The 13,734-nt window shown below is 37.6% G+C and overlaps 1 protein-coding gene across 1 annotated transcript in view; it reads left to right on the top strand.

Annotated features, from left to right (window-relative positions):
• Positions 1-13,734, top strand: part of LOC145688962 (uncharacterized) — a 210,429-nt gene that overhangs the window by 137,957 nt on the left and 58,738 nt on the right. Inside the window, exons 5-6 of the mRNA XM_081763125.1 lie at positions 4,016-4,177; positions 7,829-7,951. Of these exons, the coding sequence (XP_081619251.1) occupies positions 4,016-4,177; positions 7,829-7,951 (285 nt within the window). The remainder of the gene's footprint in view (positions 1-4,015; positions 4,178-7,828; positions 7,952-13,734) is intronic.

The following is a 13,734-nucleotide window of genomic DNA, read 5'->3' as shown; positions in this document are numbered from 1 at the left end:
CCTCTGGGTAATCTGGAGAACTTATAGGTTGCTTGGGCACGTCAGCTAGACCGCGAGTTGATGGATCACAGAACAAATATACAGGGTGTTTCGGATTAAAATGTATTAAATATGGCGACTTTATGACAAGGTCTTAGATTTTCTCAAAAGCATGTTATTTTTGTGTTCATTTAAACGGTACATCTTTCCCAAGAAGGCTCCGCGATTTCAGAAAAAATAGGTAAAAATCGTCTTACAAAGCTAGCTAATCCTAGAAAACTTTTCATATGCTTTTTCGTCTTCGGACTTTCATAATTACTAATGTAGTCAGTTATTCTTTTGAGAATTCGCAAGCCATCGTACGAAATATCGTGTCCCAAAATCGTTAATTAAAAATAAGCCAATTTTGTTTTTCTGGTGCTAGTTTGAGACCACGTTCCCTAATTCGTTGAAATAACTTCTTGGTGAGATTGATAACGTCCTCAAAAGTGTTTCCACCCCAGAAAAAGTCATCAAGGTACCCAAAAACTTGTTCAGATTCTAATCCTTCCAATGGCATTTTCACTAATCTGTTTAAACCAGCGGAACTAGTGATAAGACCCTATGGGAGGGCTGTAAAACAAAAAGAGCCAATTCGTGGGATTGAAAAGGCAGTGACATTTTGATATTCCTCAGCGATCCTCACCTGGAAAAAACACTGAATAAATCGGTGCAGCACAGGTAGCGACGCTTACTAAGACGCGAAATAATGTCATCTATTGACGATACAGGAAAACTCTCAGGTGCTATATGGCGATTAATCCCTGTCCCATCCAAAATAAATCTGAATGATCCAGACTTCTTTTTCACGAGAAGAATGGGTGAATTGTAACTAGATACACACCTTCTAATTACCCTTTGTTTGAGCAAATTATCAATCTCTTTTCTAACTTCTTCTCTTAAGTGGGAGGGAATTGGAAACTGATTCGTATGTACTGGGACGTCATCTAGCATTTTAATTTCATGTACGTAACCTTTAGCCACTCCAAAATTATCCTCTGACCTTGAAAAACAATCCGTATACTCTTCTATAACAGAATAAAACACTTGTTTCTGATCATCAGAAAGTTGGGAGTTAATGTCCACACGCTTGACGTCAAAACGAGCAGGAAAGTTACCGTTTTCTTGTTTACTGGCTAAACCATGATTTTGAGCACTCTCTGTATCATTTGGGTAATGTGCACCAGGCCCAATGTCAATAGCACCACCTAAGTGAAGATTTTTCTCTAAACACAACTTTTTTCGGTAGGGATGACTACTATAATGACAGGATTGACAGAATCCACTCTAGACTCATTCACAAAAATTTCAGCTTTAGAACAGATCTTTTCATTGGGTTGCAAAATATTTTTAACTTCCACTAAGGCACTTATCTTACGAACAGGCACTAAAACACTAGATTTTGGTGGTAAAGTAACAGATTTCGCCGTTACGAAATACGCTTGATTTAAGTTCGCTGTTTGTTCGGAAACTGTACCTATAGCATAACTCACAGGTAGCGCGTAATCAGTGGGTTTCTCAAACCTAACTATGTGAACTACGTGAATGTCTTGGTTAATAGTAGCATGTTGAGGAAGCAGATAAATCATTCCCCAGCAAAACAGAAGATGCAAATTTGTCTACAACTCTAAAAGTGTGTGTAAAAGAATAGCCGTCAATTTTGAACTTTAACACAGCTAACGTGTTAGTTTCACGTTCTTTACCCGAGATGCTACGGATGATAGTACGTCTTTTAACAAGTTTAGTGTTAGGAGGAAAAAGTTTCCTAGTACAGATAGAAATTTGAATCCCAGAATCCAACAACGCCTTATACTCTTGATTTCCAATAGTAATTTTGATAGAAGGCAGAATCCTATCCCTAAGAGTAGGCGTAGTTATAGTGTGTCTTGAGTGCGAGCATCCCTCTATTCCCTGAATTATGTTCGCTATTTAAAACATTACAATTAACATTTCCCTTGAATTGAGCCATATTGCATAGTAATGTTTTGCCAGGACTGTGTACCGGGTGATTCAATAAGAACGTACAAGTCCTATATCGCAGCTAATACTGCACGTAGAGCCTTCAAACAAAAAATTGCATTATCAAATCGTATGTGTAGAATGAAATAAAAATAGTAGCGAGACCAGTGGCGTCTCGTGAATACCTCCAACGGGGGACTTCAAAATTTGCAACGGAAAGTGGTAGAACTATTGGAATCGTTCGAAAGGACATTAAATGTCATGCAACTTTTATAGGACGAACTTTGTCATATCCTTTCCCATTAGCCGCTAGAGGTGTTGTTGCAGACTTGTATCTGACTACCCGTAGCAGGCCTTTATCTTAGCTAATAATGCACATAGAGCCGTCAAACAAGCAATTGAACTCCCAAATCGTATGTGTAGAATGCAATAAAAGTAGTAGCGGCACCAGTAGCGTACCGTGAATATCTCCAACGGGGGCCATCTTCAAAATTTGACATGGAAACAGGGGTTGGTTGTGCCTCCATTGAAACAAGCGCACAGTGGGAGAAACGTCGAGAGAAAACACCTTGGCATATTTCTTGCTCGTTGGCAGCAACACGACCGCATTACTAGGTGAAATTCAGATGGTGCGAGGATGTTCACTGGTGCCGCTACTATTTTTATTGCATTCTACACATACGATTTGGTAGTTCAGTTGTTTGTTTGATCAATTGTATCTTAAAAGCAATGTTATTTTTGTAACAAAATATAAGGAGATATAGATTAACGAATGCCACTTCGTCTTCTGCAGATAAAACATTGACAGTGACGTCAATAACGCCTCTACAACGTGGGAAACCTCTCTACTTTATTCCTCCCTCAAGTGATTGGTTTCATACTATGCTTATTAGCTTACTAGCAGCCCGAAAGTCATGGAAAATCCTGCAACGGGGGAGAGGGGATTCGAGAAGAGCCAGTGTAATCGCCACTGAAGACTACAAGCCGGTTTTCTGTGCCTCACCTATTTATTGAGCCACAAGCCGCCTCTGCCAGCTAAACCATCTAGTTTCACGTCAACAACTCACCCTGGCAACAAGCGTTGCTAGCGTACAGGAATGGATGCTACTTCAGTGCACTAAAGTACATTATTTTCCCGGCAAATGTGTGGCATCATTTGATGCCATATCCGTGAAGAGGTTAATATTGGACTAAGAAAGAAGTTGGTCAAGTAGAGCATTGGACTGTATGGTTCAGAGACTTGGGCATTAAGGAAGTTAGAGAAGAAATATTTAGAGAGCTTCGAAATGTGATGTTGGAGGAAGGTGGAGAAGATAAAATGGACAGAAAGAGTAACAAACGGAGACATTTTAAAACGGATAAGAGAGAAGAGGACACTTTTAGCCACCATCCTTTGTATAAAGGCCAATTGGATTGGACACATCTCGCAAAGAAATTGTCTTCTTCATACCGCCATAGAAGGAAGGATGGAAGGAAAGCGAGGAATAGAAAGAAGAACACAAATGATAGATGATTTCTTTTTTTAAAAAGAAAATATTGGGAGTTAAAAGAGGAAGCTGAAAATCGAGAAACATGAAAGAAACATTTCCAGGTCCAAACTGAAAATTAAGGAGAAGAAAAAGTTATTAGTCTCAGAACCTCCCAAAAGTTTTTTAAAAGTCGGATTTTTAAAACTGTTGAAATATTTGTTCAGTTATTTTTAACGAGGAGTTTGATGTTGAATTTTGTCTTCTTAACTTTTATTACTTGTGAAATAATATTTATTAGCAAAATTTAGAAACCCCTTGCTTTAACCTCTCTTAAAACATTATTTCGAAAATTGTTTCTTATCTCTTGCTGTCGTGACAAAGGGAGTTTTGTGTCCAAATTTCACATTTCTGGCTATGGTGTAATGATTGATGAGAAAGTCACTTTTTTCTTTCTCTTTCTTTCTTTTATCTAAGTAGTATAGATTTGACAAACCGTCAGCATAAGAACATATAATGATGCGAGCAATTTTTTTTTAAATTCTAATGAATATTATTTCACTTTTTTGTAGGGTGTTCTCCTTTGTATGTTTATTAGTTAGTATGGTAGTAACAGTTTGTGTGTGTCACAAGCGCTGGGAGGAAGTCATGGCAAGAAGCGTGTACTTTGAAGGAGGGCTCGGCAAAGCGACTTCATTGTGGCCAGCTATTGGTGTTTGCAGTTCTAAAGACACGTAAGTTCTAAATTATTAAATATTCAATTATGAATTTAACATATAAACTACTGGAAAACATGTTTAAGAACACGCAGAAGCTGACGAGCAGCTGTCGTTCTACAACGTTCTATAAGTGCTTAGCGTTGCTCTAGTCTTGTCTCGGTTTCCGAAAAATTCTTTCTCTTCTCGTCTCGATTCTCGAAAAGCTATTCTCGTATCGTTTTGTAAAGTTAAAGGTAGAATAGTGTTTGAAGGCCCTAATTCTTTTCTTAATATCACCTAGGAGATATCAAAATATTTTCGCATCACGGGAGGTCCATGAAGGGATGGTATAGCAATATCTATATCAGATTTACTGTTGGAGTATATAATATTATTTACAAATGGTTTGTGTATCTTTACACGTTCATAAATGCTCTTTACTAAGTTCATACATTCACTTTATTAATTTATAGTTTTTGTAGTATGAGTCATGTAATATTAAAAGAGAGTTTGAGATCTATGACTTGGATAAGCTAGTGTTGTTCTCGAGACTCGAGAAATTTCTCGTCTCGAATTAGGCCTATAATGTTTTCCATCTCTTCTCAAATTTGAAAATGTACTTCTCGTCTCGTTTCGAGATGATAATCGAGACGAGATTAGAAATGTTTCGAACTCCACCTATCATGATACGATAGAAGACGTGCCCAGCACGCTGCATTGCCTTGGTATGGAAGCGTGCGTAATCATGCTGAAAGACGGGTTCCGTAAAGTGTAGAGGGAAGGTGGGAGTTTAGAATTGACGACGTTATGAATACGCGATGCACTAGTCATATACTTCTGATGAAGGCAAGACGATATGTAGCTTATTGCCTCCCGTACCATAATCCTAGATGTTGACCGACTGCAAACGCACGTTGTATTTACCAGCTCACCACTATGTCTACGGAGACGAAGGCGGCTGTTACAGTGTTCGTGAAAGAAACAACTCTCGAATCTGATAACTAGGGCCCAACAGTTGAGGAAAAATCCTCTTTTTTACGAGTGCCCGAAGACGAGATTTAACATAATATATTTTTATTTTGGGTCATTGTAGGCCAGAAAATGGTGGATTTTATTTGTCCTTTTTTGCCTTTTTCGGAGGTTTTAGTTTTGTTTATTGTTCTTTTTTTTAAACTTTTCATAGGCTTTTCATAGGTCTTAACATCTTTTCATTGCACTTCATCTTTCCATAGTAAATTTACTGGCCATTAACTCGAATCACCACCACCTCTTAAACATATTTTCTTTAGTAAAGAAAATTCCAATGATAAGACATTCTTCAGCGACTGGACTGATAAGATAATCACAAATCAGATAAGGAGGCGTAACAATGTCTTCCAGCAAGAGGGGGGGGGAGTTTTCTTATTTTAGTTTGTACTTCAATTTGGGGAAGAAGGATAGATCGTTAACCTACCAGAAGCTTGTATTTCTTGAGTTCATTAAATAAGTAATTCTAATTAAATTGGGTCTTATTTTTACGTCCTTTTTTTCAGTTTTTTTCTTTTTTAAGATATTTTTAGGTCTTTTTACAGGTCCTTTTTAGGCAATTTTTACAACTTCAACTTCCGAGCCCTACTGATAACCAATTCTCCCGTCCTAATTCTCCTCGTCATTGCAGGCTCTCTCAGCGGCGAGCAGATGTCATCCTAAACATGCGAGATTAATACAAACACGGTAGACCTAATTTAACAATCAATTGTTTAGTGTTCGTGAGATTACACTGAGCTATGTGTGCTTTAATTACACTGCCAATCGCAGTCCTGTGTATCTTCGTTGTTGCGCAATTTTGTCAACAGTAATTAGGAAACAAGATGGGGTTTGTGAAAATAAATTAATAACAAGAATCAACTTATCACGGTTTATTCAAAGTAGAAATCCACACACCTTTATCCACGATTCCTTTATCCACACACAGATTCGCACGATCCAGTAAGTCATGGAATGAGTTCTGGAAGAATTGGACTGCTATGATGTTCAAAGCACTCGTCACTGGTTTTTTGGATGGTGGAAAAATCATCACAAAGCAACCCTTCAGTGGTACTTTTAGTTTAGAGAAAAGAAAAGAATCACATGGTTACAGGTCTGATGAGTATGTAAGGTGTGGTCAAACACAAAAACGACCAGTGGGTTAGAGGTCAAACACAAACACAAAAATTACATGTTTTTGAAAATTAATGATCACCTGGAATAATATATCATTGGAGCGAGACAAGTACTAGCGAGTCATAATGAAGTAATAACCGAAAAGCACTACCTTCCATAGAGGTCACAATGCTCAATTGATTCTACCACCCAAATTTTTGAGGTGATGGTGAGACTACAGGTGAGAATATAGAATGTTCAGATTAGAAATCAGATAGCTACGAAGGAATAATCATCGAGAAACAACTTACTTCCACACAGCTCAACGGAAAGCGAAATAGACGCTAAATGATTTTACTAGAATAGAATTTTCGAAACAGACAAAACTGTGGGAAATTGTCTGATTCCTTCTATGCATAACTTTTTACTAGAGGGTCACAACAGAATATGCCCGTAACTATGAAATGGTGCCATCTGGACATATTTTATGAGGCTACATTTTGCTATAGATATTATTTTCCATTGGTAACTAATTGAACTTAACATTTTTTCCCCTCCAGAAAGTGATGTTTTCTACAATAGAAAAACTAGTGTTTTGAATCATTGGGGAATTTTTGTTCATTAGTGTTACGAGAAAAACCCTGTTTGGTTCCAACTTTTTTTAATGAAGCGAACCTATTTTTTTTAGATCATTTCAATTTCCAACTTTATCTCTCCGCCAATTATGTCATCCTTTTCCTTTCACAAAACGTCACAGAATTAGATGGTAATAATCGCAACAAAAGGTGGTCAAATTCTGATCCTAGTGAGGCTATTTTTATTCTTGATTATGGATAAACGCACATTTTCCGTTAATTGTTCAACCATTACAAAAGTAAGTCAATATTTTCTAATGTTGACGAGCAACTTAGCTTATAAATTCCTGCGCTCTATTCCGCTCAAATCTTGGTATAACTAGTATCATACATTTAATATCAATAATCCTAAAATTTTTACGAGTCAATGTACGAATATCTATGATATCATTTTATCGTTATCATAGAGACAGATTAATAATTATCGCTCCTTTGACATTTTATTTTAGATAATGTGTTGTAATTTGCGTTTTTATTATCGTGCTTTTTTTTAAAAAAAAAAATAATCTGTAGATCTAAATCTAAAAGTTATTCCTGACAGCGAGTTAGTAAGTATTCCTCAGGACAAAAATATTTATAAGAAAATAGAAGTTGACAAGTGGAATCGCAATCAATGTTCTTCTTGTTCTTAATGAATTACAAAGCTGCAAATAGGGGAGGAAGCGGGTCATGTGCCCCGAGTGCGTAGTTGGAGGGGTCCTTAAAAGGCCAATATACAGTATATACATACACAGTTTGTTGAGGGTTTCAAATTGTTTGCCCCGGGGGACACAAATTCTAGTTGCGAGTCATAATGAAGTAATAACCGAAAAGCACTACCTTCCATAGAGGTCACAATGCTCAATTGATTCTACCACCCAAATTTTTGAGGTGATGGTGCTCTCTCTAATTTCGTGATATGCTGCTCTAACCCACTTATTCATCATTTCAGGCTTTCCGAGAACTGCAGTTTATTTCACGCTTGTCGTTTCAACGGAATTGATATTTCCTGCTGTGAAAACTTTGAGCAGATGCAAGGGTTTAAGACTTGTTATGTTTCCAAATTCCATATGCTGTAAGTTGACTTTCTATTTCTATGGTATTTTGTATGTCGTTCAAATATTATGATTTTCAGTTTTACGGTACCTTAATTCTATTTAAATCTGCCCCGAAAAGTATACTAAATTTTCTATATCTTGTTGCAAGTTAGTGGCCTATATCGTATTTGAAGTTAGTGAAACTAGTTGTGGCACCCGAACGTTCGGCCCGCTGTACACGGTGGGTTAAAAAAAGGTTTGAATTAAAACTTTATTATTGACTATGTTTAACAAATTTATTATTATTTTGAGTAGTCCACCAAGTAACAAAAATATTAATCCTCAAATCTAAATATGGTTATCCCTTCTCCAAATATGAATAGCAAAGCACGTTCAATATCATTAGTCATCACTGCCCGTTTTGAAACAAATATGTTCAAGTTGCAATTAGATTGTCACAATATACATTACTGTCAGATATAAACAAATATTAATTCTAAATTGTATTCCCCAATGGTTTCACACAAGGGAAATAGAGAAAAAGATAATTTGGTGATGATCTTCCTGCAGGTAACACGTACTCAATTGCCTCACTGTCACCTTTGTCCCAAGTGATGTTTCAGAGCAAGAGCAACTCGCGGAACACCTCAGATACACGATTCATTTCCGCATCTTCCTCAACACTACCCAGTGAACACCTCCACTAGCCGCTGCCGACGCCTGACAGAACTAGGAACAGATACGTCGGTGGTCGTTCCCTAATTTGATAAGGGAGTACTGGTAACACATGCCATGTTTACAACAGCTACTTCTTCCAGTTTTCCAATGAAAAAGCTCAAATCGTCCAAAAGAAATTAGGGTAGAGACTTATTTTGCGAGAACTGTGAGGAATATTACTGTGATCAGTGGCGGCGGTTGGACGTCAAAAGTGGGGGGGCAAGACATGATCTCAATATTTGTATATCAATATTAGTTTTTTGGTTGCTTCTAACATTTTGTTTGACGAAAGGTTGTATAACTATTAGGATACTGTATTTTCCAGTTAAAATACCGTATATCTGGTTTCATATTTTACTAAGTAAATTGACAAGAGCGACGCAAGTAGATACTAGCACTTTGTACTCTTAAACAACGAAGGTGTAGGAAAAGATTTGATTCCTTGCTCATGAACATCTTAAAATTCTGTCTGGAAAATTAATTCGTGTGGTCAGATTAGGGGCTTATTTGATAACAAACTCGCAAAACAAACAGAAATGATAATATTAACCGAATAGTAATGAAAAATGAGGCTTGTTTCGCAAAAGTTATATTGAAACTGGGAATTAATGAACAACTTATATTTTTAATTCCATGCATGTTATTACATGTTATTACTCTTAGAAAAACAGTAAATACTACAAGCCTATCCTGCGACATTTAAAGAACTACTTTTGCAGCTTCCCGAAAAATAATCGTTGCCATTAGGTACAGTTTTCACTTTCTTGGAATACATCAAAACCCAACAATACTTAGAATCATTCCACACTCCAGTTATGTAAAATAATCCTAAAACCTAGAATTATGTTGAATTCACTAAATTTATTTGTATATACAAAATTGTATACAGTATGTATACTCCTAAATTCATATATTACACTGCAAAACAATGCCGCGCCTTTGACGTGGGAGACCCGGGTTCGATTCCTAGCGGGAGCTCATGTGGTTTGTATTCCACGTTAATTAGTAGGTCCACGTCTCATATAGCCTCACTGCTGAACGGGATGTTAAACTCAGAAAAATCAAATCAAAATATTCCTTACCATTAGAAAGAAGAAAAGACATTTTAGGAACTGTCGATTTTTGTGCAATTAAAGAATAATTTGTGAACAGTGTTTCTTCCAGACACGCTTTTGGGAGGCACTGCCCCCCGAAGCTCTGAGAGTATCCCACCCCCTCGAAGGAGACCAAAATAATACGTCTCTAATATAATAATAAATAGAGTAGTACCTGCAGTGCTCCCTCCAGAATACTAAGTGTACGCCCCGGAACATTGTTTCTGAAAGAAACACTGCTTGTGAAGAACTTCTTTTTTTTTGCGAAATGTCATCTCAATTAGTTCTAAAGCGACTGACTAACATATCGAGCCCTTGTAAGAAGAAATGAAAGTACACTCTAATTGTGGCACTCCAATAGGTTAATTTTTGGGTCATTTTTCGTGGCAATTAAAACGCAATTCATGTAGCTATCTTCACTGTACGGGAAGACAACCAATACATACTCACGGAACGGCAAATATTTTATGGCACCATTTTTATTCTATGAACCATTAATACATACAAAAACTTTATATTTCCAAAATAAAATGGTGAAATTATGAAATTATAGGCCCTATACATTAATGGGTCATTTCAAAAAAGTGGGGGGGCAACTGCCCCCCTTTGCCCCCCCCTAATCGCCGCCCATGACTGTGATTATTTCAGGAATTGTAACAACTGGATTTAGCGTATTGAATGCAAACCTCAGTTTCACAAAAGTAGTGATTCAGGTAGTATCCTTAAATGTGGTTTCTGGTATATTGTGTGACGTCAATTGTGCAATATTTTGGGACGAATAGTATTGTATGTGACAGATAGTTAAATTCCAATGTTTGCAATCCTGATACGCGTTACAATCTCAACTACGTGTTCTCAATTTTTGTAACATCGAGTCAGGTAATATATTGCCAAGAACACTGTTTAATTTGCTTAGAAAGTGTACTTACTTAAGACGACAAACTCTCCCCTGTAGTTAAAAACATAGTGGCGTTATTTCCTGTCATATCTGGTTATAATGTATCTCGTATTCACACAAAATTTTTGGTTCATTGTTGCCGTCCTTTTATACATAATACTTCTGTTTCCTCATTGCATTATAGCAACAGGTTCACTTCCTTGCTCATGCAAATTTTACGGTCCTAGATATAAAACTACCTGAGTACCATAGCAATATATTGAAGTCTGTCAGCTTAGCACGAATTGTATTGGGGTATTATATATACTCAATATGCAGTAGTCAACGACAAAAGAAAACATATACAGACTAGGTATAAAACATTATATTTTCCTTCGTTACAAACTGTTAAATAAGCACGAAGATGAAGTGTCAAATCTGCAATGGCCTCCACAACCGACAGACCTTAATATCATTGAGCTCTTGTGGTCAGTTTTAGAGACCAAGGTACGAGCCCGCTACTCACCACTGTCGTCTCTACAACAACGTGAAGCTGCTTTGACGAAAGAATGGTACAACTCCCCGTCAACTGCAGGCCGTTCGGTGTGCCAAAGGTGGTCCTACTCGATATTAGAAAGGTAATGCGCAAATTTTCAGGTGTTTCCATATTTTGTCCTTTCCTATATATATATATATATATATATACAGGGTGGGCCATTTTAATTAATCCACGGAAATATCTGAAAAATGATAAAACATAGAAGAAATTTTTGAAGTACACGTTATATATTGCTAAGGGGGAAAACCAATTCCGACAGAAGTACCCCTCCCCGCCCCCCGTAACGGGGGGTAACTTTGAAATGTCAAATGGGAACATGGGCCGAGTAATACCTCGTTCGAAAGGTCTTGGAAAACTAAGTAACGCCGTACCAAAAGATGTTTCATATTGTGCACCAGTTTCAAAATGGCCGCCATGATATGGTTCGGAAACTCCAGTACCCGTAGTATGAAAACCATGGAAGGTAAATGAATGGAACAAAATTGAAATACGTAAATATCATAGGGCATATCGAATGATGTAATCCCTGTGATCCCAGTGGCCTCCCTGAAGGGGTCTTGGGGGCTAACTTCAAAATTTCAATGTCCGACCGGACAACGGTTCGGGCGTACGCTTGACCTACCCAATGCTGTTTGGAAGGCAGACTTCATGCATAGAGAATTGGTGCACTAAGTTAACGCGGATGGCCACAGTTACATTTTGATTAACTATTAGCATTCATGTCATATTGTGAGCTTGAGGGACGAAACGGTGTGTACGTATATCCCCGAAATGCTTTCTGAATAACCAGCACGCATTGCATAAAAGTTTCTCTTTTTTTAGTCACTACAGCGTCATCCTTACAAACAAATGTTTCAACCACACCATACCTATTTGTAAGGTTAGCCTTAATTTACGAATTAAAGTAGAGTTCTCGTTTGAACTTTCACTTTACTTTCCACCCCACTCACATACAGAGCGCAGGGAGAGATTATTTTGCAGGACTTGGATTTCTCTCTATACATTATGGCAATTTTACTCTAATATTTTTATCTCTGTTGTATTATTCTTGAGCCTTGGAACACCTCCGTGGTTTTCCTATTTAATTTTCGTTATTTTCTTTTATGTCTAACCGTATTCATACTATGGGCACTAGACGTTTTCTTAGACACAGTCACCATGTCTTGGCGATCATTTTGAAAACGGTGTCTCATGTCGAAAATTTTCTTACAGAAGCTGTTTGATATTAATTTGTCTATGTAACGTGATGTTACTCGCTTCAAGCTGCTATTTGAAATTTTCAAGTTGGCCCCGGATACCTTTCAGTTGGCCCTTGGAGTCACCCCGACAACACCTCTCGATGTGCCTTACGTCAGTTAGCTACTCCAGTTTTTCCTTTGTTGATTTATCTCCAATCGCTTTCATACTACGGGTACTAAACCTTTTCTCTGACACGGATACTATGTTTCGGCGGCCTTTTGAGAACACTGCCATTTCACATCAATCGTTTTCTCCTGCAATATGTTAGATTTTGCAAGATTTATCGAACGAGGTACCACTCGACTCATGTTACTATTTGAAATTTTGAAGTTAGCCCTCAAGACCCCTTTAGGGAGGTCACTGGGATCACAGGGACCACACCATTCGATATGCCCTATGATATTTACGTATTTCAATTTTGTTCCATTCATTTACCTTCCATGGTTTTCACACTACGGGTACTGGAGTTTCCGAACCATATTATGGCGGCCATTTTGAAATCGGTGCACAATATGGAACATCTTTTGGTACAGCGCTACTTAGTTTTCCAAGACCTTTCGAACGAGGTATTACTCGACCCATGTTCCCATTTGACATTTCAAAGTTACCCCCCGTTACCCCCATTTAGGAGGGCGGGGAGGGGTACTTTTGGCGGAATTGGGTTTCCCCCTTAGCAATATATAACGTGTACTTGAAACATTTCTTCTATGTTTTATCATTTTTCAGATATTTCCGTGGATTAATTAAAATGGCCCACCCTGTATATATATATATATATATATATATATATATATATATATATATATATATATATCGGGTGTTGCAAAATAAGTGTTACAACTCTTGGGAGGTGACTCCTGCCACTGAGACAAGAAAAAAAGTTCTCTTGAACTTTCGGCTATCGGACATAGTTTCAGTTCTACAAGGTGCCGAAAGCGTGGGAAAATGACTTTCGGAACTATCCAACCTAAAGAGGGCGGGTAAAAATTTCACTGAAGAAGTCATACCTGCTGTATTGAATTTTGCATGTTTCACAATCCTACCATGCACGCGCAAGGGATTCCTCAAAGGAACGTAGGGAGTTCCGGATAATCTGCCAAATGGAAATTGGTCTAAATGGATATGAATTGATAGGGTTTCTACCAGTGTTGGGAAGTAACGTAACGCAAGTAACGCGTTACTTGTAACCCGTTACTTTTTAAGTAACGTTTCCTAGTAACGCGTTACATTTTCTCCAAAGTAACTGTAACGGTAACGCGTTACAAATTTTTAAGTAACGTACCTAGTTTGCGTTACTTTTTTCGCGTTACATTTCGGATGAGTAACTACAATATA

This window comes from Thermobia domestica, chromosome 7 (assembly GCF_964235325.1).
Source record: "Thermobia domestica chromosome 7, izTheDome1.hap1.1, whole genome shotgun sequence".
In the NCBI taxonomy this organism is placed as follows: Eukaryota; Metazoa; Arthropoda; class Insecta; order Zygentoma; family Lepismatidae; genus Thermobia; species Thermobia domestica.
This window is presented reverse-complemented; position numbering and strand designations above follow the sequence as displayed.